The 27,297-nt window shown below is 49.1% G+C and overlaps 1 protein-coding gene across 1 annotated transcript in view; it reads left to right on the forward strand.

Moving 5' to 3' along the window:
• EPHX2 (epoxide hydrolase 2) overlaps nucleotides 1–24,370 on the forward strand; it is a 69,998-nt gene extending 45,628 nt beyond the window's left edge. The window contains exons 11-19 of the mRNA XM_008519301.2: nucleotides 657–742; nucleotides 4,631–4,742; nucleotides 13,495–13,566; nucleotides 15,371–15,404; nucleotides 17,301–17,403; nucleotides 19,140–19,209; nucleotides 21,966–22,046; nucleotides 23,686–23,744; nucleotides 23,896–24,370. Coding sequence (XP_008517523.1) covers nucleotides 657–742; nucleotides 4,631–4,742; nucleotides 13,495–13,566; nucleotides 15,371–15,404; nucleotides 17,301–17,403; nucleotides 19,140–19,209; nucleotides 21,966–22,046; nucleotides 23,686–23,744; nucleotides 23,896–23,974 — 696 coding nt within the window. The 3' untranslated portion in view covers nucleotides 23,975–24,370. The remainder of the gene's footprint in view (nucleotides 1–656; nucleotides 743–4,630; nucleotides 4,743–13,494; nucleotides 13,567–15,370; nucleotides 15,405–17,300; nucleotides 17,404–19,139; nucleotides 19,210–21,965; nucleotides 22,047–23,685; nucleotides 23,745–23,895) is intronic.
• Nucleotides 24,371–27,297: the final 2,927 nt, after the last annotated feature.

Consider the following 27,297-nt stretch of genomic DNA (forward strand, 5'->3'; position numbering starts at 1 on the left):
CCGCCTTGGTCAAGTCGCCTGACCACTGTGAGGCTGTCTTCCCATTTGTGAAGTGTGTATCGGGAGGTTATTAGAATTCCAGACAGTGAGTGTAAACACTTAGCGCAGTGCCTGGGCCACAGTAGGTGCTCAGTAAAAGGGAGCTGTTGTCATTTCATTGCTAGCAGCAGCAGAAGAAAGGAAGGGGCAGGTAGGAAGGGAGAGATTGAAGATGCTCTTGAGCCTTTAATGGTTAAGGGAGGGAAGATCCCAAAGGAACAGGGAATAGAATCATATCACTCAATGAAAGATGAACTTGGAACACGAAGAGATAAAGTCATACCAACTTTAAGATGAAAGAGAAGAAAGTAAAACAAATTTTGATTCGAGGGAAGGTAGAGAGAGAGAGGGGCCCCTACAGCCTCAGTCTTCTAAGAATATTTAAAAGGCCAGACATTTGTGTAGAGGCTGTGTGGGGCCGGTATGTGAGGGATTGGAGGCTTCGGAAGGGTAGACGTTTGGAGCAGCTGCTGCGCCCTCACTGGAGGAACCCCCTAGGAAGTGAATGAAACGGTTGCCGGCTGAGGGTTGGGCCTCAGGGGAGCCGAGGCCTTGGACTCTCGACACTCCATCCCAGAAACCTGCCCACATCCACTCTCTTCTTTATCCTGCTCTAGGGCATCTCTCAAGCGGTGTTCATTGGCCATGACTGGGGAGGCATGCTGGTGTGGAACATGGCTCTCTTCTACCCTGAGAGAGTGAGGTAAGAATTTGGGTAACACTGGACTTGAATTCACATTAGAATCCTTCCTCAGGTCTTGAACCCTGGAAAACTTCTTGAAAACGAAGAGGTTATCTGGGAAGATTAACACCTTAGCTCCCTAGTGCCCATTGACACATTAACAAGGAGGGCTTACTGAACTGATGTCTTAGGAAGCAAGCCTGTCCTAGTTGCCAGTAATGGGACAGTAGTAGCTGGTGGGAATGTGGGAGGAGGATGGTAGACTTTGCGGGGAGTGGGTGAGGCAGCAAGAGTGTCGGATTCCTAGAATCGAGTGCCAGGAGAGACTCCCGCTAAGGACAGGAGTCAGAAAAAGTGGCTTTCAGTTTTTCCCTGGACTGGCTATATGACAAATCCTTTCACCCATTAGGCCTTGGTTTCCTCAACCACAAAGTGGTAATGGTAGGTCCTCTCTGACTGTATGCCCTGCACAATGCTGCACAGATGTCAGGGTAGAATGGCATTTCAGGGTCCCGGGGGGAGCTCTCAGATGCTGGCTGTTGAACCCAGAGAGTCAGGGGGCCTTTGTGCCCAAATCCCATTTGAGCTGGCACTTGCAGCTGAAGCCTGTCTGACCTCCCATTTCACCCTCAGATCTTAGCAAATTAAATAAACATCATCCTTAGCAGCCTTCTGTATTTCCCTGACTAATCCACTTACTTTTTATTTGGGTAAGTTTATAAGAACAGAAACACCAGAGAACTTTGTTCAGCTCAACGCCAACTCGAATGGTAGGATGATATTGAAGACTGAAAAGAATCAAACATTTCCTAAAGTATTTGTAAAGTTTTCACACTCTTGTTCTTCTTTTTTTTTTTTTTTTTTTTTAATTTTTTCCTCCCCAAAACCCCCCGGTACATAGTTGTATATTCTTTGTTGTGGGTTCTTCTAGTTGTGGCATGTGGGACGCTGCCTCAGCATGGCTTGATGAGCAGTGTCATGTCCGCGCCCAGGATTCGAACCAACGAAACACTGGGCCGCCTGCAGCGGAGCGCGCGAACTTAACCGCTTGGCCACGGGGCCAGCCCCCACGCTCTTGTTCTTCTGATCTCTTCAGCTGCACTCTGTCCTCACTCTCGTTCAAAGTCAAAATGAGAATTCAGTTCTTAAGAATTGGATTCACCACAAAGTTACTCTCCAGCCCGTATTGATGCCTCCTGAAGGACACAAAAGGAAATAGAGTGACGAGCATATGGTCTCTACGTGGAAGGAGGTGCAACACCTTCTTGTTGTTTTATTAAACATAATCTCTCTCTCCTGGGAGAATTTAAAGATACTGAACATGAGCCAGGTGAAGTTGTGCCCAGAATAACCTCAGATCAAAGACACGTAAGCGTGCTCTGGTCTCCTGTTCCTCCTCTCACTGTTCTTTCGTTGGTTCTGGTCGTAGCGCTCCTGCTACGCTGCTCTCATCAGAGCAGCCCTGATTCTGCGTTCCTGAGAGGCCAGGAGGAAGCCGAGACCCTCCTCCAGGGCTGTCCGCGGTGGGACGTGGCATCTCTTTGAGAATATTGCTGACAGCAGGGGCCAGCCCTGTGCCTGAGTGGTTAAGTTCGTGTTCTCCACTTCAGAGGCCCAGGGTTTCACCAGTTCCGATTCTGGGCGTGGACATGGCACCGCTCATCGGGCCATGCTGAGGCAGCATCCCACGTGCCACAACTACAAGGACCCACAACTAAAATATGCAACTACGTACTGGGGGGATTTGGGGAGAAAAAACAGGGGGAAAACAAAGAAGATTGGCAACAGTTGTCAGCTCAGGTGCCAATCTTTAACAACAACAACAAGAATATTGTTGACAACATTGATCTTCACCTTTCTAGCCAGAAAATGAGTGAGACAAAAAAAAACCCACCTTTAGTGTGGAATATTCCTTTGAATCCTTGGTTTTGGTGTTCTTCTGAGATAAGCTGCGGGGACCTATTCAATATAAGTGTCAGCTCACCTGTTTGACCAAGAATACCCTTTTATGTCCTTTCTTTGCCAATCACCTGGAGATTCTGCTCCCAAAGGAGGCTGTGGTTTAGCCTTTTCTAATCTTCTTGCCAGTTAGCAACAACATTTATATGCTACCATCTCATTTAGTGATGATAATATTTTTTTATATATGGAATAAGCTATATGTCAAGGCAATTAAAAAGAAAACCCTACACTGCTCTGAATATTTCATAAAAGCCAGAGTTTCTTGACTTGTGATTTAAGTAATGCTTAAAATAGTTCACTATGGTAGCATTGGAGACCTGTGGGTATCAATATAATTGTATCCTAATCTAACCTGCACTGTCCGTAGTGGCTATTGGACATTTGAAATGTGGCCAATTCAAATTGAGATCACTGTGAGTGGAAAGCACCTTCCAGCTTTCAGACTTAGTACTAAAAAAAGAAAGTAAACTATTTGTAATTTTTATATTGATTATTACATGTTGAAATTATTAATATTTTAGCTATATTGGGTTAAATTTTAAATTAATATTAAATTTATATTAAATGTTAAATTAAGATTAATTACTATTTTAGATTAATCTCACCTTTTTCTTTTTACTTGTTTTAATTTGATTACTAGAAAATTTAAGGTGATATTTGTGGCTCTCATTATATTTCTTTTGGTTGGCACTGGCTAAACCTTACCACTCCACTTCCTGATCATTTCATTTGCCCTAATTATCCCACTCTTCCTCTTTTATATCTCCCCCTAAATATTCTCTCCTCTCTATTTCTCTTCTGGGAAAAAGTTTTCCAGGGTAAGAATGGGATACGAATCCCTTACTGACCAGCCAGACTAACTAGTCCTGGTTAACTTCTATCAACGTTGTCTTTGCGGGGTCAGATCCACCCCTGTCTTTTGTTCCTCTTGCTGCCCCCCCGTTCCCCTTAGAGTGACTAATGCAGTAGACTGCTGTTGGTCTCCTTGCTTCAGGTTCCCCTCCCTGCTTCCATGGGGTATGTCACTGCTTGATGCCTCACTTCCTGACTGCGAGTTCCCTCCACTCTCGCCTCTTCTCAAAGCCGTCCTGGTTTTCTTGTTTTCTGCAGCATGAAGTCCAGACACAGGGCCCTTCATGTCCAGGCTCCCCCTTGCCTTTCTGGCTTTATTTCCCAAGATTCCCCATTAAATACTTGCCCTCTGGCCACATAGACCCCTTGCTCCATCAAGCTCAACCACAAGCTTTGCCCTTTTCTAGAATTTGCTCATGCTGCCTCATGATGTTTCCTTTACAGGTATCATTTCCCCTCCTGAATCTCCCCCACCCTTAAAGCCAAGTTCAAATACTCTGTTTTCCATAAGGTCTTCCATGATGCCCAAATCTAGAAATTCTTTATCTCCTTAAACTCCCTTGGTATTTCGTGCTATTCTTATGGCTCCTATCACAGACTCTCTCATAATATAGTCATGGGTATATTTGTCTAGCCTTCCTTATTATATTATAATAAGCTCCTTGAGTATTGATTTTATATTTTCTCTCCCCTAGTATATAGCATGAAATTACACTTGACACAGTGAGTGAAGGAAAGAAAAATGAATGCCTTTTTAAAAACTAGAAAGAGATTGTAATGTCCACATATTCTAATCAGGTTGATATACTTCATGTAACCTGTACGTGTGTGTGTGTGTGTGTGTGTGTGTGTGTGTGTGTGTGTGTGTCTAAGGCAAGTAGGTGAGAAATCCTGCAGTTAAGCAGGAAAAAAACCACTGGGCTGGGAGGCAAGAAGTCTGAGTGCTGATCCCCTTGCCCCACACGCTGCTGGTATGAGATCTTGTGCATATCACATTCCCGCTCTGAGCTTCGGTTTTGACGTGTAAGGTCCTTTCTGGGTCTTGCAGACTGTCTGCTTACAGGGTCTGTGTCTCGGTGCCTCTTCTTTCCATAGGGCAGTGGCCAGTTTGAATACTCCCTTCATGCCAGCAAATCCCAATGTGTCACCAATGGAGATCATCAAAGCCAATCCTGTTTTTAATTACCAACTCTACTTCCAGGAACCAGTAAGTTGGGGCCCTGAGAGCAATGATCCCAGTAAGGTTTTTGCTCTTCTTTCCCATTTCTCTCTCCTTCTCCCCATTGGTTTGATTTATCTCTGTCCCCGTTATTTTCTGTGGCACTACTCAGAAGTGGTTTTACAAATGGGCTCAGGTGAGACTGCCTCCAGAGCTCAGCTGGGCCTTGCCAGGTGATGGCACGTTTCTGTGTGTGTGCGTTTGGGGTGGCAAGGGGAATGGGAGTGTGGGGGTGGCATACCGGGTTCTCCTGCTCTGAAATCCTGGAGTGGGGGGCTCAGTGCTAGTTTGGAGCAGCCCCCTCTTAGTTCTTTGGCTGAGAGGCTGGCGAAACCCACCTCTTGATGGTGACAGCTCCTGGCCTTTTTCCGGGGAGCTGATCTCTGCCTACTGAGGAGTGTCGTCTGTGATTACAGAGAGCGCCAGAGCCTAAACACCCTGCACTAGGCCCCGAGTGTGCTCTGGGAGATGTGGGAGATTTCTAGGGTCACTCTGTGTGCCACAAAGCCCAAGATGCCTTTCAAGGATGTCCCCGGGAGCTGGGGGGATGTGTGTGATGCGGTGTCACTGTCACCTTTCACTGGGATTCACTGAGAGCAGCATCATGAGTCTGGCCTGGGTGCCCCCGCTTCAGCTGCCCTCGTCTGTGGGAGGCATCTGCTACTCATCCGTTTGTGCGCTCTGGACCCCAGTGTCTAGCTACCTCTGGGTAATTCCAGAGAGGATAGAAGATGGTTCCTAACACTCCAAAGAGAGAAGAATGGATCCAGCGAATCAATAAAGAGCACGAGAGCATCTCCCCACACCTCTCCCCAGCCCTTGCCCTTCTGCAGTAGGAGGTACCATTTCCAGCGAGGATCATAACTGTCCTAGTTTTGATTCAGTGTCTTAACTCTTTACGAACGATTTTCATTGATAAAATGGTGCATTGAAAGAGGAACTTTTTGATTCAGGCAATAACCAGACTCATTCAGTAAAACACCAGAAGCCTCCAGCAACGGCATGAAAAGCCCTTCCCCAGCAGCTGCACTGGATGGCCTTCGTGCTTCGGGTGAGGTGCAGGGAGTGGCAGCTTCAGCATCTCCCGGGGAGCTTGTTAGAAATGCAGACTCACAGGCACCCTTTGCAATCTGCCCAACAAGAATGTGTCTCAACAAGGTCCCCCAGGTGCCTCATGCACGTGAACTGCCTAGGGAGGTCCTCCCGGCTTTGACAGCTTGTCTTCTGTGACTCACTCCGTTTCTGCCATTCTCTAGCCCAGTGATTGTCAAACATCAGCATACATCAGAACCACCTCGAAAGCTAGTTAAAACACAGATTGCTGGACCCCCACCCCCAGAGTTCTGATTCAGTCAGTTTTGTTGGGACCAAAGGATTCGCATTTCTAGCAAGGTAATGCTAATGCTGCTGGTGCTGGAGCCCCGCCTGGAGAACCGCACGGTGGCCCGAGGAAAGGGCTAGTCCTGCCATTTTCCGGGTAGTGGGGGGCCAACAGCCGTCCTCAGTGGGTTAGAGGCCTGGGGCAGCTGGTTCCAGCCAAGGATTGCTGGAGCGGGCAAGGGCCGTGCTGACTGTCTCTCTAACGTGGGTTCCCTTTACTGCAGTGATTCTTAGACTTCTGGTCCAGGACCCTTTACACTCTTAAAAATTATCGAGAGCTCAGAGAGTGTTACTTAATGTGGGCTATATCTATTGCTGTTTACCGTACTAGAAGTCGAAATTTTAAAATATTTATTAATATTCACTTAAAAAGTAATAATAATGTACCCATGTTAATGTAAACAACGTTTTAATTTTTTTAAAAAAACCCTTGATTTTCCTTTAAACATTTAGTGAGGGAGTAGCATTGTTTTACGTTTTTCAAGCCCCCTTCGTGTCTGGCTTGACGGAGACAGCTAGATTCTCTTAGCTGCATCTGCATTCAGTCTTTTGTGATTGCACATGTGGAGCTTCTGGAAAACTCTGCTGTACGCTTATGAGAACATGAGTGTGAGAAGGAGAAATGGCATGCTAGTATTATTGCAAAATGGTTTGTCCTGGGTCCTCTGAAAGGGTCTCAGTGCTCCCCCAAGGTCTCCAGACTATACCCTTTGAGAAATACTGCTTTTTCAAAAAAAAGTTGTATTAATGTAATTGTAGGCGATAGAAAAAGGGAAATAATAGTATCACTATATATTGTATTTTGATCAAACTACATTATTTATCAACCATATTCAGCTTATTAAAAATTTTTTATTATTTCTTAAATTGTTGTAAAATACATGTAACACAAAATTTACCATCTTAGCCACTTTTAAGTGTCCAGTTCAGTGGCATTAAGTACACTCACGTTTTTGTGCAAGCATGACCACCATCCATCTCTAGAACTCTTTTCATCTTACAGAACTGAAACTCTGTCCCCATTAAACACTAACTCCCCCTGCCCCTCCCGCAGGCCCTGGCCACCACCCTTCTACTGTCTGTCTCCATGGATTTGACTGTTTAGTTTCCTCACTTAGGTACCAAGTGGGATCATACCGTATTTGTCCTTTTCTGACTGGCTTATTTTATTTAGCTAATGTCCTCAGGGTTCATCCATGTTGTAGCATGTGCCAGAGTTTCCTTTTTTGAGGCTGAATAGTATTTCCTTGTGTGGATAGACCGCATTCTGTTTATCTGTTCATCTGTTGATGGACACTTGGGTTGCAGTTGCTGCTTTCTGAGTGCCTGTGGGCCAGGCAGTTCTGTACACAACAGCACTACGGCGTTCTCTCCTGTCTTTTCAGCTGCGCAGGCAGAGGCTCTGAGAGGTTCACTAACTGGCCCAAGACCAGGTCTGTGTCTGGGTCAGGCTGTTGACCTAGTCTTGTTTGACTTCCCCTAAGCCATGCTGAGAGGGAGCTTGGACTTCATTCTGTGTGCCCTGCACGTCCACACAGAGAGGGGAGGAGCAAACCAGGGTGAGCTCAAAGTCCTGATTGAGAAAGTAAATTGCAGCCCTAGTATGGCAAAGTTTTTGGTTTCAAAGGTTGTTACGGTCATTGTGAAAAAGTCAGTATCTCTATTGCTTTGTTGTAGCAGCTGGGTTTAAAATCTGCAAGAAGGGTTTGCGGGATGGTTTTGTTCTTAGGAACCAAGCCTCTTGGCAGGGGAATGTTAGACATTCAAATTAGTGATCTGGCCACTGAAAGGCTCCCAGGAATGGGGTTTGGGGTAAAGCCAGCAGCTGAGGCTGGTCAGGATCGGCACAGAGCTGAGTCTGAAGGAGAAACCATTCAATTCACGGGCCCTGCCAGCATGTCTGCCGCCTGCTCAGTAAGGGCATGGACCGACTGAGCCACTTCCTCTCTCTGGCCGTCAGTTTCCTCATCTGGAAAAGGATGATCTAGTTGGATGTTTTTCAAACAGGTAATAGCTTCAAACTTGAGCTGAATTCAGGTCAATAAATTAAACATAGCGTGTAGGGCAACTCTTTCCTTAGGAGTGGGTGCTGGGAGCCCCTCCTTCCTGCCTCTCTCCTCCCAGCCCGGCAGGCGAGAGGAGTCACCCCTGAGTGCTCAAGGTCACTCCAGACTCCTTCAGCCCAAGGAAGCCTCCAGTGTGTGCCGTGGGTGCGCCCGGCCCTCCCACCTCCAGCTCATGTTTGCTGAGCGCCACAGGGTGCTGCTTAGACAAAGTCCAGGGTGGTCAGCTCCCCCAGGTCTCGGAACCCTTAGCCAGCGTGCTCACTGTCTCGTCCCGGGAATTTGCCAAGTCTGGTGGCAACTAAAATTAAAAGTCATGTTTTTCTTTCCTTGTCAGAGAAGGGATCATCGGCTTTGCATTTGTATAGTAAGATCGGATGAGGAGGAGGAAGCTCTGGGCAGCAAGACAGACAGAGTCGGCTGGGTCATTTCAGCCTGATCTGTTCCATTTTTTAAATATTAGGATTCTTAATGTCCCGACTTAGCCTGGGGATATCTTAGCCCTTTAGCCCCCCAAATCAGGACATGTCTAGTATATCCTGTTAATCCTTCCCTCTTCCACCTCCCAGCACTGGTCCTCTTTACTTGTTCTTAGCAGTGTCTGTGTGTTTTTATTTCTTTGGGGAAGACTATGGTGCACACCTGTGTGTGTGTGTGTCTGGAACCATATAACAGATTTTAAGCACCAAAACTCACTTTTCAGTATTTAGCCAGCTGAGAAACTAGGGAATAGAGAGAAATGTGTTGAAAGGAAATTGTAGGTGGTAGTCAAGAGAGGTGGTTCCACCTGGCGGAAGGGCGAACATCCATGAACGGTTTTCTTCTGTCTCCCTCACAGCGGGAAGTCTTCCTTAACACCCAGTAACTCCTTCAGCCTACGAGACAGCTGGTGATTTGTTACATCGTTAATTTTTTAAGTGATGCTTGCTATTTAAAAAAAAAAAAAAGTTCTGAGTTGTGTAAAATAAAAGGTTAAATCCCCCTTCACTCATCTAGAACTAGCCACTATGAGTAGTTTGCTGAGTATTTCCCAGGCATTTTTTTAAAATATGCTTTTTAAGTGTGTGTGTAGATGAGCCTATATATAATCTTACTATAAATGGGCTCATGCTGCTTTGGCATTTAATAGCTCTCGGACAGATTTTCCTGTCAGTATGTAGAGATTCACCTCATTCTTTTTAATGGCAGTTTGGGTCTTCATAATGCAGATGGACCATGGTTTATTTAACCAGCCCCCCATGGAAGGACATTATTTTGATTGTTTTTCACAGCTGAATAATACATTTTAAAAGAAAGTGCCACCAAGTGCTACCTTATTCACCAGCCTTTAACCATCAGGTTTTTGTTGTGCCTTCCACGGAAGCAACTCTTGGCGTTTTATCTTTGTTTTCTTCAATGGGCACTGTCATGTGATACTAAGAAGAACCAGATACTGAGGGCTTGAGGTCCGGAGCACCCGTTTCCAACTTGGCTGTAGATTATCCTGACTTCACACAAGTCGCATCTCAGCCTGATGGTCTCCATCTGTCAGACGGCCGTCCCAACGCAGTGCTGTTGTGGGGGGCAAAGGATTTGCCCCAGGCGAATGGCTTCAAAGGGCCTCAGGTCTCCTCACAGCCCTCAGAGGCCTGCCTCTCTCCTGTCTGCCTAGCCAAACACTTTTCTGGTTCTGCTCAGATTTCAGATGCCTCTATCTACTGGCACCGGCATCTTCAGCCCCAGGACAACCACCCCATCCGCGGATGTGGAAGGAGGGCCTGCTAAGGGACTTGAGCATCCGCAGATTTCGGTGTCTTTGGGGGTCCTAGAACCATTTCTCCACAGATCCAAGGGAGACTGTACTTGAGCTGTTTCTAAGTTGATTCTCAGGAAGTCTTTATCCTTGAACAGCCTCAGAGCACTGAGACAAAGCTCCAGGGCTTGTGGAATTCCAAAGGCTTCGTCCTGGGAGCTCGTAGAACCTGGAGCTGTCTTCAGTTTGCCTGCCCCAGCTGGTAGCTTTTGGGTAATAGTGGAGCAGATTGTTCATCTGACTGTGATCTGTAGGGTACTGCTCAGCTCCACCTCGAGCTGGAAGTGAATTACCTTGTTTGGTGCGTCTGAGCGTGCAGTGGAAGGCAGAAGCATGGAAGCCACTATCCACGTGGTCATTTAGAGACTCTCCCACCAAAGTCTTTATCTCATACTCCTTCCTTGTTACCTCTCTTCTTTCCACCCATCTAGCCTTTGTTGGGTACCTGCTATTACCCTGCTAAGGCAGTGGCAATAAAAACATGAATAAGGTACAGTGTGTGTCCCTAAGAAATTCACAGGCTGCTGAGGCGACCAGATCCCAAACTAGACAGCTCTGATGCAATTCGATAACTTTAATGATGGAGATAATAATAACCATTTATTGGCATCCCTCCTATGTTTCAGGCATTGCAAGAAACAGGCATTAGCTCATATAACCCTTATAGAACTTCCATTTTATAGATGGGGAAACTGAGGCTCTGGAAGATTAAGTTGCCCAGTTAACAAATATCAGGACTGGGGCTTGAAACCATGTTTGTTGGATTCCAAAGTCCATCTTTAACTCCTTTGCTCAGGAGCCCCATCCAACTGAGTAGATGGCAAGCTTGTCATTAGTCTGTGGGACCTTGTAGAAATTGCAGAGTCACGTGGCATCAGCAGGGCACACAACCAGAGTACGAATGTTGTTGTCTTCTCCCCTTTCTGGCCTTCGCCTTTGTCCTTATCCTCCCCATTGACCTGATGTACTTTCATGTGGACAGACAGATGTATTTGCCTGTTTGCTCTTTGATTTTTTTATTGACCGTTTTGGAATCCGTTTGCCCTTTTAAGGACCGTTTCAAGGGTGAAGCCCTGTCCAGACCTCTGGACCCGTGGCGATTCCTTCACACACTGAGATACATCCCTGAGCTCATGAACAGCAACTGTTTCTGGGGTGAGGACTCTCTCAATAAATAAGAAATAAATTAGGATAAATAAGAAAGCCATGGCCACGCGCAGCGCTGACCAGTGCTTTCATCCATCACTTATAACACACTTGCTTCCGTGGCTGTTTCCTTCCTCGGCATCCATCATGTAGCAGAAGGCCACGATTGATTCTCCATCCCAGGAATCTTAGGAATGTGGGGGATTGTAATTAACACACTGACACTGCCTCCATCAGAAACTCTCAAACTGCAGATCCAGCGCTGCTTGAGGATGAGGCCTGCTTGCCTACAGTGCTGCCATCTCACAGATCCAGAGTTCGCACGATGTGCACAAGGGCTGAGGGCTGCTGGCCGCTGAAATGTCCTGTAGATCTGGCTTATCGCACCCTCCTCTCTGGGGGCATTCCTAGGAGGAGAGGAATGCACCACCTCAGCCTCTACTCTATCCAGGACCAGTCACAGATGCTCCCAGGAAGAAGAGTGGTTGCTTCCCTGATCTCAGGGTGGTCCAAGGAGAGCACATTAAAGGCTCTGGGATCCAAGAAGGGTAGAGCTATTTTATTGTGATGGGGGGAGGTGGGACTTCATGGAAAAGGCAGTGTTTGGGACAGGCCCTGAAGGCCAAACTGAGGGAAGTAGGTGTTCTTGGTGGAAGTCACAATATGTTAGGCCAGCGAGGTGGGAAAGTAGGACACCCATTCAGCAAACATCCTGCAACCCAATTTAGCTGGTGCCTGGGTGTGTTCAGGTGAGCAGTTGGAAAGGAGGAGAAAAAAATAGATTGACACTATGCTTTAGATGAATGTTTGTGTCCCCCAAATTCATGTCTTGAAATCCTGACCCTGATGTGATGGTGTTAGAAAGTGGGTCCTTTGGGAAGTGATTAGACCTCAAGGGTGGAGCCCGCATTAATGAAGTTAGTGTCCTTATGGAAGAGACCCCGAGAGCTCCCTTGCCCCTTCTGCCATGTGAGGACACAGTGAGAAGACAGTTGTCTGTGAACCAGGAAGAGGGTCCTCACCAGACACCGAATCTGCCGGTGCCTTGATCTCAGACTTCCCAGCCTCCAGAACTGGGAGAATGTGAGCAATAAATGTCTGTGTTTATAAGCCCCCCGTCTGGTGTTCAGTGATGGCAGCCCGAGCGGACTAAGACGCACTGCCATACTCCTCGTCAGTTCCTGCCCGAGGGGTGGTCCCCTCAGACTGTGCTGGGGAAGGATCTGTAGTATTCCTGAGCAGTTGCCCCTGGTGAGTCCCTGCCTCAGAGACAGCTGTCTTTCTTTAGACTGTTTCTATAACAGCTTTCAGGTCCAAGGGCTTTCAATGTCTGGAAAAGACATATTAGATTAAAATTTTTCCTTTATGGCCTAAAGAATCGTGGACCCAGGAGACCACAGCCAGTAGATTAGGATCCCCTGAAGGATCTTGAAGCCCCTGCCCCCCTCCACCCATTTTTATTGTCTGGAAATGCTCCTGGATGAGGGATTTGGGTAAGAGGGAAAGGGGTTGGGGAGATGAGGGAGCCAGACCCTGAGTTTCCAGCAAGAATCTCTCCCCCGACACTCACCCGCACCCTTGGGACCTCTGAGTTAGCATCTCGGCCCAGGTTGCCAGAGAAGAGACCCAGTATCTGTGGAACTGATGAAGCAAGTTCAAGTCAGAGAACTGTCCGGTGTGCAGGAGCCAGAGACCTGGAAATGGCCACAGAACTGTGTGTAGACCAGGAAATTCAAGGTAGCAGCACTCCCGTGAGGCGGTGAGACCTCGTAATTAGTGAGCACAAAGGGTGTGTCCCAGCTCTTTGGCAAAGGGGACCTTGCTGCCCTGTCCTTGAGGAGACCACCCATGGGCAGTCTGATGGTCTGTAATAATTTAGGCCCAAATCAAAGGAGCGGGTTTTGAAGTTACTGCAGCAAAATGAGATGTGTGAATGGAACAGCTTTGGGCTTTTCCACTTGGCTTCTCGGAACCCTTAGAACCTTTCTCTTCTCGCCAGCTTCAGCCCCCAGCCTAGTCCTGTGCCAGCCCTCCCCACTCCCTGGAAGGGACTGTTAAAATTAATACATTCTCACTGTAGGAATTTTGAAAAACATAAAAGAAAGCAGCATCCATAAACCTTCCTCCTGGGGGACCACTCTTAGCATCTTGTATTTTATTTGAAGTATTTTGTATGAGTGTTGAAATAAATTTTTTTAAACATATGTTTCAATATGAAAATTCAGATTACTGCACTTCTAATGAAACTTGGGCCGGATGGGACAGCGACTGGGGGCTTCTTGCCTTCAGTCAGACTGGGGAGGGGTGCGGTTTCCAAGATACCTGTAGACTCCTTCATTGTGCTTTCCGATTGTTTCAGGGAGTGGCTGAGGCCGAACTGGAACAGAACCTGAGTCGGACTTTCAAAAGCTTCTTCAGAACCAGTGATGAGGTGAGGGGGGCAGGGGTGCAAGAGGGGGAGCTGCAGAGGTGTGAGGGTCTCTGCATGGCTTCCTTGGGGGGGCAGTGGGCTGTGTCGGGGTCTGGGAATCAGCAACTTGGCCCTCTTTTCTTTGACTTCTGTAGTCAGGGTGAGTGGGATCCTCACTCTACTGGTCCCCTCATTAATGGGGAAACGTCACATCCTCCCTGTGACACACCAGTAGGGCTTCAAAACTATGATCAAAGAATGATTATAACATAGACAGTTTAGAAATTATACCATTACGACCATTACCATTTTAATATGCATCATTATTTATGAGAGTTCAAAACTAATTGATATCTCTATCTTCTTTAACAACCAAGGGAGCTAGACTGCTCTATCTCTGTAACCCCCTCCTGTCATGTGTTAGCTGTCACTGCCACCACTATGGTGTGTGGTGTGTGCAGTCAGCACCACCGAGACGTCCCTGTGGTTGCCAGTTTCTTTCCTAATCACTCCTGGCATCTCAGTCCTTTACAGAGTTCAGTTTCTTTCTTCCTGAAGTACTTTGTTTTGTAGCTCTCTCAGTAAGAGTCTGTTAGTAGTAAAGTCATAATTTTTTTGGCCTGAAAATATCTTTATTTTGCTTTCAATCTTAAAGAACAGTTTATCTGAGTATAGAATTCTGGGTTGACAATTGTTTTCCTTTAGAAGCTTCTGTCATTGCTTGTGAGAACTCGGCCTCGGGTCTACCCTCTGGTGTGTTACTTGTCTTTTAGCTGTGTCTGATCTGGAGAGGTCAAACTCGTCTTTAAGATTTTCTTTTTAATTTCAATCAACAGACTTTTTTTTTTAATTTATGAAAGTTGTATTTGGTTCTTTGTCAAACCATTCTGATCTCCTTTGATGGACTCTTGTTCCAATCTTGTTTTTCAGTTCCTTCTTTTATGTCTTTAATCATTTTAAGTGTATTCATTTCTCATTCTTTTCCTCTCTTTCTTTTCCTCTCTTTCTCCCAATCTCTCTCTCTAAGTTCTGTTACTTGGTTCTTGGAGAGTCTTATTCTACTGTTTGCTATGTTTGCAGTGGTGTGTGTGAGTGACAGGGAGACAGAGACAGAGTGTGTTGTAATTTGCGTTTGTGAGCTCACCTTCAGCAACCCTCCATCCACAGCAGTAGGCTTCAGCTGGGATTCAGGCAAGGGCCGTCCTGAGTGTGTTCGCCTGTGCTGCTCTGCCAGGCATCCTGATGGCACTACTGGCCAGGCTCACTTGTGCTATTTTTATTTTCTTCGCATCTTGGCAGTTCCAGGTCATGCAGGCAGTGTAAATTCAAACCCAACACTTGTGAAGGCAGGCTAGTAGCTATGAATTCCTAGGGGAGCTTTTTTTGGTTTCTTCTCAGTACCAAACTGAAGGGACCAACTCCTTTGACATCTCTCTGTTATGATGCATGGATTTTTTTCTAGTCCACCTTTTAACTGAGGACCCCAGATTTACTGGATTTACTGTGGAGGGACGAGGAGTGTCTCATTTTTAACTTCCCGTCTGCCACAGAGCTGAGGTCTAACCTCTTGTTCCCATTGGGTGCAACACCAAAGGCCTTACCCTACCAAGACCTGCAAGTACCCGGGAGCAGCCTCGGCCTGGAGCTTCAGCTGCCTCTGCTTTGACCCCAGAGGACTTGCCCAGCTCTCTTGGGAGATGAGTGTGTTTGTATGATCTGTATGGTATTTGTAGGTCTTTTATTGTGACACAGTTTTCAGATGACCTGTTCTAGCCTTTTTCCTTTACTTCACTGATAACTTCATTTCTAACTTTTCTCCCTACAGGGTTTTCTCTCCACGAGCAGAGTCTGTGAAAGGGGTAAGAGACATTCTTAGGCAGGGAGGGAGACAGGAGGCTCACGGCAGGAACCAGCTGAGCATTAACTGTTTCTCCGTCTGACTGCTACGGGCAGAAGCAGCCACCTGCCCACCCTGAACTCTCACCAGCTTAGCATCGGTCCCGGCTGGTGAATAGCACTCGCCCCAATCCTGGGCTGACCACAGGCCTCAGGTTCCTTCCCCCCAGGGAGCTTCTGATTCAAGATTCCAAGCAGTAAGAGCTTGGAGGAATCTTAGAGCTCATCAGGGCAATCCCACCCTCTACTGATAAGGACCAAGACCCATGACAAGAACTGAACTCTGCAGAGTCACCTGGTGCACAATGAGCAGGAGTCAGGCTGGTCCCAGGCCTAGGGCTCCTCTGTCGTAGTCCCCTGGCCTTTCCTGCATCCTGTCTCCACGTTCCAATCATTTCCGGTTCCGTCGTGTGAGGACCACCCTTGTTCTCCTCCTGGGCTGCATGTAAGTGAGGAGTCAGAGCCGAGAGCAGATGGGGGCGCCCCCGTGGCTCCAGGTCCAGCACTGCTCGCACGGAACCTTTCTTTCGCCCCAACACTGTGGCCTTGCCGTTATTCTCTTGTATTTCTATAAATGATGATCACTGCCACTCTTTGAGCACCAACTGTGTGCATCAAATGCTGGCCTTGCCCACTTTACATATATTATTTATAATCCTCATGAGATCCCTAAAGATCCCATGTTATCCCCGTTCTACAGATGAGGAAATGCGTCTCAGAAGAGTTAAGAACTTACCCAGAGTGGCCAGGCTGGGGTTAAACTCGGCTGACCCTAAAGGCCGTCCTCCTCTCACTGGTCAGGACCCCCCTTCCCTCCTCCCTCCCTGCCTTCACTCATCCACACAGTCCCTTGGTCCTGCCTTCGTTCCTCTAATATCTTGAGCACACACTTGGTGAGAGGCAGGGGCAAATATCCCAACGCACGAAGCGGAGTCGCTGTCCTCAGGGAGCCCACGGTCTTGGGGGGGCGGGGGTCAGACAGCAGTAATGAAGGGAGGAGAGCAGCTGGGGGCTGGCCCCGAGGCAGCAGTGGGCCAGGCGCACAGCCTCGGGGAGCTCAGAACTGCTTCAGCACGAGGAGGCACCCTGGTCACATGCCCCTTTGATGCATCTCATGAAAGTCTGTGTCACCCAGGTCTGTACCTACAAGGCTCCAAGAGCCTGAAAATGCTGAGCCAGCCCTGTTCAAGCACAGCATTAATAGCCCTCGGGGCTGTCCCCTGTGAAATGGCAGTGGTCCCTGGGCTGTCGCTTGTGATCACAAGGTCATCCTTCAAGGGGATGGGAACTGCTGGGACACAGTCTACACCCCTGGAAACAAAATAGGATTCCCCCCTAAGGACACCATGCGAGGCCCATGAGCGTGCAGAAGGCAGTAGCGTGCGTGCTCCCTGTCCCGATCGTCTACCAGGCTGCAGGAGAATCGGAGCACGTGCTTATGACAAGTCTGAGACTCCCAGTGGAGATAGCCAAAGAGGGACATGGTTAAGCTATTTAGCAAAGGTGTGGTCTCTGGGAGAGGTAGCTGGAGGGCCGCAGGCCCTGGCAGACAGTAAGGCCAGGGGTCATCCTGGACCTGTGCTGCGAGATTTGGAGGTGGGGCCGGGTATGGTCTGTCCCGGAGTTTGTCATGGAAGTCGAGGCCTGTGTGTGTGATGCCCCTGGGCTCCAGCATGACAGTGAGAGCACAGAGTTGGGGCTCGAGAAGGGATGGACTCCTTGTGGAAAAGGAAGCGAGAACAGCTGCAGGAGCGAGGCCCTTGGCTGCAAGTTCCCCTGGGACGTGAGAGACAGTTGGCGGCCTCGCCTCCCCTGGGAACCAGCTGGGGGTGGGAGAGGAAACAAGTGGCCTTTTGCAGGAGGACTCTTCGTGGCAGCCCCAGAGGAGCCCAGCCTCAGCAGCATGGTCTCTGAGGAGGACATCCAGTTCTATGTGCAGCAGTTCAGGAAGTCTGGCTTCAGGTAAAGACAACAGTGCCCCACGCACAGAAGAGAGTCGCTCAGCAAAGAGGGGCTCTTCTGCTCCCAGGGTGCCATGGCCCTGGCAAATGCCTGGCCAGCTTCTGCTTGAATGCCTCCAGTGTCGGGAGGCTCACCAGCTTATGATGCTCTGCCTGCTCTAGTTTGAGATAGCTCAGGGCCTTCATGCTTGTGGGCCCTCAAAGCAGATGTTTTTAACTTCTCTTGAGTCACAACCCCTGTCAGAATCAGATGGCAACTCTGAGTTCTTTCTTCAGGAAATGCAAAACCCCACATAAACTCAAAAATTGCAGGTATTTTCAAGGGAGCTATAGACCTCGCAGGTCTTTTGTTTTTTTAAGAACAGCTTTCTTGACTCTCACTCACATACTCTAGAATTCAGCCACTGGAAGTGTGCAATTCAGCAGATTTTAGTGTGCTCACGGGGCCCTGCCGTCAGCACCACAGTCCATTTTAGAGCCTTTTCGTCACCCCAGAAAGAAGCTCCGCTCCCTTTAGCAGTCACCTCCCACTCCCCCTCGACCCCCTGGTCCTGGCAGCCTGCAGGCCGCCTCGCTGTCCGCGGATTTGCCTGTTCCGGGTGTTTCACACCGTGGACGGCAGCGCGTCCCTCTGTGCCTGGCTTCCTTCACTCGGTGGTGCTCTCAGCTTCGCCGCAGTGTCGCGGGCCTCGGTACTGTTCCGTCTTCTCAGGTCTGTTTTCAGACTGAAGTCAGGGCCCCCGCTCTGGAAGCACAGAGCTTGTGCTGATAGCCGCCTTCTGCATATCCCTTCAAATGCTTGAATACCAGGGCTCTCTGAAGCTCTGATCCCTCCCAGGGTACCGTGACCTCCGGCTGCAGTTAGCTACGCTCCATCCTCCCCCTCGCCCTCACGCCTCTCTTTACACCCCCATCCTTCACTCAAATCCAGGGGCGCAGAGAGAGCCAAAGCGTGGGGGTGGCCTTTGTCAGCCGAGGCCTGGATGCTCACAACAGGCAGCCTTGCCTGGGTAGGCCTGTGGCAGCCGCCTTCCAGGCCCAGCTTCTCCCGCACCCCAGCCCACAGCTCTTCCCCAAGCTTCTCCTTTTTTTTTCTTTTTTTTTTTTAAAGCAGGAGACAATGTAAGATCTCAGACTTGGGGACAGAGTGGCTCTGGAGGGGGCGTTGAGATAACCTGATCCCGCCTCCTTGTACAGGAAGGGAGATGAGGAGTCCCACGAGGGCACGGGGCTTGTCCCAGAGGTTTCCAGGGCCTTTCTTTTCACCAAGGCCCCCAACCCCAAGCCGGCCTGGGGACTGGGAGAGTGTTCTGGGTACGTCCCAGAGCCAGCCTTACCTGTCCGGAGGAGGCATCTCTGTGCCACCTGCCCACGTCCCTTTCAGTGGGTTCCCCGGGGCAGGGAGTGGCCTCTGGACAGCAAGGATGCTGCACCAAGCCCCCCACCCTCTAAAGTGACAGCCCTCAGAGAAGGTGGGAGTCCTCTGGGGCTGACCGCCACGTGTCCGGAAGCCCACCTCCAAGGCTGTCAGCCCCTCAGCCAGCCTGGTGTGCCTCCTGTGAAGGTGTGGCACGGGCGCTGGGCAGCAAGGTGGCAGTGCGGGATCTGTGCTCCTCCTGCAGAAACCCCTGTCTTCCTGGGATGACTGGCTCTATGCAGAGCTGGTTCCTGGGGGGTCTACAGCGTCGTCATCTACTGAAAGCTTTCTTGTGTCTATTCCCTGATCTGCCCCCCCAGGGGTCCCCTAAACTGGTATCGAAACGTGGAAAGGAACTGGCAGTGGGGCTGCAAAGGCTCGGGACGCAAGGTGAGTGCTGGGTCAGTGCTGTTCCCCTCCTCTGTGCGCTGCCCTGGGCCTTCCCATTGCCCCAACTGATATTCTCTTGGGTCAGAGCTGGGGGTGGACAGACTGCCCAGCTGGCTTCCTCCTTTCCGCCCTTTCTCTCTGGGCTTTTGGGAGTGCCTCTACTCAAGGGTTTCCCTTGGGGCCTCTTTTGACGATGATTCTCTTGGAATGATAGAGTGTGTTGGGGCCAGGCAGGGGTCTGTCTGGTGACTGAGGCATCAGCCTGGAAAACCCAGGTCTCCTGGCAGTGCCCCAGGCCAAGGCAGCGGATGGTCCAGGGTAACTCCCAAAGGTAACGGGTCATGGAGCCCCAGTCACAGAAGGAGCGTTAGGTGCTCCCAGAGAGATGAGGCTTTAGCTGCTGGCTGGGTCACCTTGACCCATCAGTGTGAGTCTCAGTTTCCTCGTCTGTCAAGCAGAAGATGGATTTCCACTCTCTGCATCTGCACAGGGAGTGATGGGGTCCCCGTTACATTCAAAACATTCAAAACCTAAGAGAAGTTGCATTTTCACATTGTTCAGCTCACTCGGAAGCCCTGGTTATCTCGTGACTCACTTGACCATGAACACCCTCTGTGCCAGGCCCTGTGCTAGACCTTAGGGACACCAGGCGAATAAAACAGATGAGGCCTTGGCCTGCTGGGGTTAGGTCTTGAGGAAATAGAGCAGAGGACATAGTGGTTAAGAGTGAGCTGGACAGCAAGTTGGCCTGGCATCTAATCCCTGTGTCACCTTGGGCAAGGCGCTTAGCAACTCTGTTCTCCTTGGTCACTTCTGTAATACGGGAATGACAAGAAGAGTGCCTACCTCATAGAGCTGTGTAAGGATGAAATGCGTTAATGCACATAAAATGCTTAGGACAGTGCCTAGCACATAGTAGTAGTTCAATTAACACTCATTATCCTTATCATCACTCTAATCTGTGAATGACAGAAACTACAGAACTGCGGTTGATAGGCAAATCTCTCACACCATGGAGGGACATACTGACAAAGGCTCTGGGAAAGTGGATCCCGATGATGCCAAGGCTGGGAATCCCCTTCTTCTGCAGTTACCTCCAGACCCTGCCCCTCTCCCTCCTCCTCCCATGCCCCACCACCAGGTTGCTCTTTGACTGTAACATTCTCGAGTTTACACAACCCCACAGCAGCTTCAGGATGAGTTTCAGCAACAAAATCCCTTCTGCGTGCGCCCGGGTCTTCATCATCTGGAGCGGGGCTGCCCTGAGGGACACATGGGTCTGCCTGTCGGTAAAAAACAGGGCAAGTTCCTTAACCAGGACAAATTAAAGCTGTCTGAAAATTATAATGGTAGAGTGAGAACAAAGTGGATAAATGGAGGCCCTCTCAACCTTGCAGTGCCCCATCGGTCAGTAGATAAAAGCGAAGTCATTTGTGCTGCCGCTAATGTCACGTTGCTAACAGTTGTGGCTGACCGGTTCACTCTAGAATCTTGGCTGCCCTTTTTAAGCATTCATTTAATTCAAAGAAAAGGAATATTGATCTCTGTTCAAGGGCATTTTTCCTCTTTTCTGGTGCCATCCATTCGGTTCCACGAGTATCAGTCACACGGAGTGGGCCGGCACACTTGTTCTTAGTTACACACATGCACGTGAAACCCGCATTGGTCACTGCCCTGCTGAACCCGCCTGTATCAGAAAATCCCAGCCCTTCTTCCTGTGTGTCTGCTGGACTTTCACACAAAACACTCCGCTTCTGACACTGCAGGTCTCCAGCTGTGTGGAGGTTGCCCCCACCAAGCGATGCCCTGCAACACCAGCTGGGCGTCCTACAATTTAACTCCATTCTGACACCGTCCACCCAGAGATAGCGTCAGATCCTACAGGTTAAGGGCTCAGTCCCAAAAGACTGCCCCTCCCCGCTGCCCCCAACCTTAGGTGCCAACTGCAAGTCCAGGTTGTCACCTGTGCTTCTGACTGATCAGCTGTAAATCTGAGGTTCCCACGACCCCCTCCTCTGGTTCAATTCATTTGCTAGAGTGGCTCATCGAACTCAGGGAGACGCTTACTTAGATTTACCACTTTACTAAAGGATGTGGTGGAAGACACAGAGGAACAGCCAGAGGAAGAGATACTTAGGGTGAGGTCTGGGAGGGTCCTGAGTGCAGGAGCTTCTGTCCCCGTGGAGCCGGGGTGCATCACGCTGCCAGTAAGGATGTGTTCGCCAACCTGGAAGCTCCCTGAACCCCTTCCTACTGGGATTGTCTGGAGGCTTCCCCATGGGGGCATCATCAGTTATTCCATTTCCAGCCCGTCTCCCCTTTCTGGAGAATGGGGGGTGGGGCTGAAAATTCCGAGCTTATAATCATACTTAGTCTTTCTGATGACCAGCCCCATCCAGGAACCTTCCAGAGTCACCTCAGGAGAACAAAAGATGCTCCTCGTGCTCTTGTCATTTAGGAATTTCTAAGGGCTTCAGGAGCTCCATGCCAGGAACCGGGGGCAAACCCTCGTATATGTTTTCTGTTATCTCACACCATCGTTTTAGATCTCCAGTAACAGTGATGCTGCCTCCATGCCGAGCGTGGTGGGAACAGAGCCAGGACCACAGTGGTGGCACTGCGGGAGGAAGCTGCACAGCATGAAAATGGAGCCGTCCCCCTGCCCCAGGGCCGGGGGGCCCTAAGCTGTGATGGGGTGTAAGGTGCAGACAGGCAACGGCTCTTCTCAACTCCTACTTCCTGTTCTTCTTCCCCAGATTCTGATTCCCGCCCTGATGGTAACTGCAGAGAAGGATGTCGTGCTTGTTCCTGAGATGTCCAAGCACATGGAGGACTGGGTAAGGGAATGGTCCTGCTCTGGGCTCATCGGGGCTTCCTGGGAGAGGGCACAGGTGTCCCAGAGGAAAGATGGCAGCCGAGGACACAGAGTAGGGTGTTTGTTTGAACCACTTGCTTGACAAGGGACTTCGTCAGCAGCATCACTGTCGCCTCTTGGGAGCAGCAGGCATGACTGATGCTTCCTTTCTCGTGCACTGATGTAGTCTTCCATTCATTCACTGATTCATTCATTTCACAAGCCTTTTCTGTGCACTTAAATGACTTAGGAAATCGCTAGATGCTTGGAGGTAAAGATAAATAAGATACAGACCCCACCCTGTAGGGGCTCACTGTCCAGCAGTTAATCCCATAGCAGAACAGGTGTGAAGCAGAGGGCATGTTTGGGAGTGAGGGCTTCACCCAGGCACTGACCACTGCGCTGGCCTTGATGAACCACCAAGGATTGCCTGGCAGAGAGAGAACAGAGAAGGAGACAGAATGTTGAGAGGCAAGGAGCATGCACGGAATGCTCAGGAGGTGGCAGGAGCTCGATGAGGCTGCAAGGTTTTGCTGAGCCCGCTGGGCCAGGCTGAGCTGTGTGGACCCATGGGCTTGAGACCATTGAAGGGGAGCGGGGGTATTGAACCCGTAGGTTGGAAGCTCACTGCTAAGAGTGTGGAGTTGGTAGGGACTGGGGAGGCCTGCAGGTAGGGTGCCGTCACTGGCTCATTTATCCTGCTGGATGCTGAGAGCTGTCTGCACGTGGCTGTGGCTTTGTCAGCATCCTCAGGCACAGTGGGGAGAGTGCGCTTAGCGGGATGCTGCCAAGGATGCCCTACGTGGGCTCTGGAGTCATGGAGGACTTGTGCTCTGTGGTCTTGATCCTGGGAGGTTTCTGTAGAAATTCAGGTTCTTGAGCTGGCCTTTTCCAGCCCTTGCAACTGCTTGCTAACCTCCCTGAGGTTTGTTAGGCTCAGAAGGGGCAGCTCCTGCCTTGGGGTGGAAAGCCGCATTTTTCCCAGCATTTTCCACATACTGTTGCGGTTGCCACTCCGTTCCTCAAGGCCTGTGTCTGGAGGGAACCCACATGTCCCGAGCTGTGCGCTGCTGCTCCCTCTCAGTCCTCGGGCTTGCTGCCGTGACCCACTGTGCAGATTCAGGTTCCAAAAGGGGGGCCCAGCGGCCCTGCACACAGACCACCAGGGAGGAGGGAGGCAGCCTGGGAAGGGACACAGTCACAGCCCACCAAGCAGCGAGGGCCACACAACAGCCAGGCCTTTTCCAGGTAGTGCACGGGGTCAGTGACTCTGCACGGAGGCAGTTTGTTAAGATGAGTAGGAGGCAGCCATGAATTTGCATCTTAGCTCAGCCACTTTCTGTGTGGCCTTGGGCAGGTTCCCTAACCTCCCTGGGCCTTCATATTACCCCACAGGATTATGGTCAAGATTGAATACAGCAATGCACGTAGAGCACATAGTAGGAGAGCAATAAGCGGTCCTTCCTTCCTTAACTAATGCAGTGTTTTTCCAGGGAAAATGAAATGGCCTGTGGGGAGCAGAGAGGACAGTGTGCCCTCAGAGGTCTCCACTGCACGTTGCGCTCACCTGAAACCAGACCTACTCACATTCTGCCATTTACTTTTCTGGGATTTTCTTGCAGATCCCCCACCTGAAAAGGGGCCACATTAAGGATTGTGGACACTGGACACAGATGGAGAAGTAAGGATGGGGGGTGGGGTCCCTGGGTGGAGGAGGGTCCTGTTCTCCTTCCCTAAAGGCTTTCCCAGCTTAGCCGTCCACTCTCTCACCTCTCCCAGCTCCAGGCGAGGCGGGGCAGACAGGTGTGAAGTGCCTTTTATTTCCTTTCCAGGCCCACCGAGTTGAATCAGATCCTCACTGAGTGGCTGGAAACTGATGCCAGGGACCCGCTGGTGGTCTCGAAGCTCTAGGATGTGACGCATACAAGCCCCCAGCAGGCTTTCAACGCTGTCATCTGCTGGGACACTGCTCTTGGTCCCTAGACGAGGCCTTACCCCCATCTCTCATAACGAGCAGCGTTGTTCTGAAGGGGTTTACAACAAAGAGTGATTTTCTTTATGTGAAATGAGTCAAGTTTGACGTGATTTTAGATGGAAGAAGAATCGTGTGATTAGTTCTCCGGGAATAAATGCATCAGTGTCTCTCTAAGAACCGTTAGTGTTCTCTAGAGGGACAGCGTGGGACGGCCAGGGGTGATTCTCTTTGACTAACCAGTTCATAGTTTTGTAGCAAAATCAGTAGTTAACTTTGAAGCATTCCGGCAGGGATTGGAAGTCCTTTGTTCAATAAAGCCGAGACGACGGTGATGCTGCTGCCTGTGTTTTTGGGAGGAGGCGGAGTCAGTGTTCTAAGAACCTGTCGCGTTTGAATGAACATATGTGCTTTGGCTCTGGAGCCTACACAGCACTGTGTGGTCCAGACCAGCGCTGTCCAGAGGAGCTTTCTGAGATGCTGGAAATCGTCTGCTCTGCGCCCTCAGATAGAGTGGCCACTAGCCACACTGCGCCACGTGCTCTTTCTCCCTGCTGCCTGAGCATGGCGTGCTCTCGCCCACATGGACACCTCCCTCGCTGCGCCTTCTGCCGGGAAAGCTGGGAGAAGAGGTGGTCTCTCTGAGCTGAATTATGAAATATGATGCATTCAAATTAACCAGGCAAAAAAGATGTGCGTGTCAAAAACAAGGGGAAGGCTGGAAATGTTAGCAGCTACATTATTAAGGGCCCCTGTGTGCCTGGAGCCTTACATACACTCTCTCTTATCCTTATCTTGTCCTTATCTCTTATCCTTCCCACTTAACAGATGGGGAAACTGAGGTTCAGATAATTTGCCCAGGGTCATTTGGCTAGTTGAGGGCAGAGCCTAGATTCAGACACACGCTGCCTGGTTCCAAAGACTGAGTTCCTTCTACCAAAAATCTCCTTTCTAAACTGGAGTCAAACTACCTGCATTAGACCCTTGGTTTGCCACTTACCACTGTGTGATCTCGAGAAAGGGCTTCCTGTGCCTCGGTTTCCTCATCTGTAAAGGGGACATTCATAGTACCAACTCATAGGTGGTTGTGATCATCAAATGAGTTATCATATGCAGGGCCCTAGAATGGTGCCCGGCTCAGAGGAAGTGCTGCAGAAGTCTTAACTCTAAGATTTCTAGTCCATCCTATGACGAGGCTGTGAGGGCTTTAAATTTCCAACCACACCACCTCTTCCTTTTGGATCTGAGAATTAAAGGGCTCATTTAAAAGGCAACTATGTGACCAGGAGGAATGACTATGTAAGCCAGACAACATTATTTTACCACCTGAATATGTCCAAGCTCATTTCTACTGAGCGGTGGGAGGAGAGGAAAGAAGAATCTTAGAACATCCTTCATTAGAAGCAGCACAAATAGGCCAGCCTGTCTGCCCCGGTTGTCTCAGGTTCAGTGTTCTACCCAGCGGTCCCCGTAAACCGACAGAAATGCCTCTGAATGTGTACGGTGATGGATGTAGTTAGTCTTGGGGGGCTGAACATGATGTAGTCTACACAGAAATTGAAATACAATGGTGGACGCATGAAATTTATATAATGTCATAAATCAGCGTTACCTCAATAAAAAAAAAAAGCCTCAGAAACTCTACTCTTCGGGCAAATAAGGGTCACATGAATCAAGCACAAAGCATTGCAACAAAAATATAACCAGTCATACAAGCATGAGGGTCATAAAAGACGCTCAACTGGAAAAGGTCTGTAGGTGTCCAGAAAACACTAGGAATGTCCAGAGCTGTGTCTCCCGGTCTGCTTTGGGGAGCTTCCGGCCACCGGTCACCTCTGCAGTTGTGGCAGCAAAGGGGGCTGCCAGATGCCATTTTAAGTACAACTTGCTGGGAGTGTGTTCAAATTGATTTAATTATAAAACGTTATTTTTCCTTCACGACTACAAAAGGCATAAATAACAAGTGTATTCACCTCTGCTAGGGAAATAGCCTTTTTAAAGAGGGTGGCAAACCCATATTCACTCTTAGGCCCACGCACCGGTGGGGTCACGGAGCTCTCCCGAGGGAGCTGGGATCGCTCACTGGTTCTTCCTCATGCTTAGTGGCTGTCGACTAGCAGGGTCCAAGGTTTCCGGGAGAAATGTCTTCTAAAAGCGAGTCTGTTAGAATAGACGGGACAAAGCTATTTCTGTCTCTCTTGGAGTATAACGAGCCCATGGTTTCAGGCCTTGAAGTAACTCTAGCCAGTTTCCGTATTGTTCATGCCAGCATTACCATGAGTGCAAATTAAAGGCAAACAATGGTTAAAATATCTAAGTCGGAAGCTCAGAGGTTTTTGCAACAGGACCTGGGTGGGAAATACCATGCTTCGCTGTTCAAAGGAATCCTTTCTGCCACAAATGACAAAGCATTTCCTTATCTTAGCAATTGTAGAGGTCTCTCCCTGGTGGTGGCCACTGCACCCAACTGTTCATTTTGTCCCTTAGACTATAAGGCCCTTGAGACCAGAGGCTCCTGTCTAGGTGATTCATCCTTGACCCTGCCCCAGCACATGCCTGGCGTTTTGTAGATGCTCATTAGACGTTTGCTGCATAAATCAGGGAATGTGTGCTTAACTGAAAGAAGGGAGAAATGAGTTACTTCCAGATTCTTGATTTTGATGTCCTACTGGGTGAGATGGATGGCCAATTGCAGGACTGTTTCCCCTATTCCAAGCCTTGGTGGATCTCTTACTAACACTGCTGGCATATCTGCTGAGAGAATTAAATTCAGAAGGAGACGTCAGATTGTAGACATCAACAAATCTTCGCTAGAAGTCATTGGATAAACTGCCACAGCGCATCAGTGGGTTTCTGCTGCGTAAAACAAATTCAGTAATGATCTTAATAACACAGCCAAAGTAGTTAAGGTTACTGTGGGTGTTCACAGCTTTCATATTTATAAGTTATGAGTGGAATCATTTTGTCAGCTTACCTAAATGCATTTCACCATATTTAAATACAAGGTTTTGAGGCTGTTACCTGCTTTTGAAAGAATATCAGTGATGTTTCTACTCCTATAAGCTGACTTTTTTATTGTGGTAAATATATATAACATGAAATTTACCATTTTAACTATTTTTAAGTGTACACTGGCATTAAGTATATTCACATTGTTATGTAACCATCACCACCACGCATCTCCAAAACCTTTCTATCTCCCCAAACAGCAGTTCTGTCCCCTTTAAACACTAACTCCCCATTCTCGTCTCCCTCCAGCCCC

This window comes from Equus przewalskii, chromosome 2 (genome assembly GCF_037783145.1).
Source record: "Equus przewalskii isolate Varuska chromosome 2, EquPr2, whole genome shotgun sequence".
Classification (NCBI taxonomy): domain Eukaryota; kingdom Metazoa; phylum Chordata; class Mammalia; order Perissodactyla; family Equidae; genus Equus; species Equus przewalskii.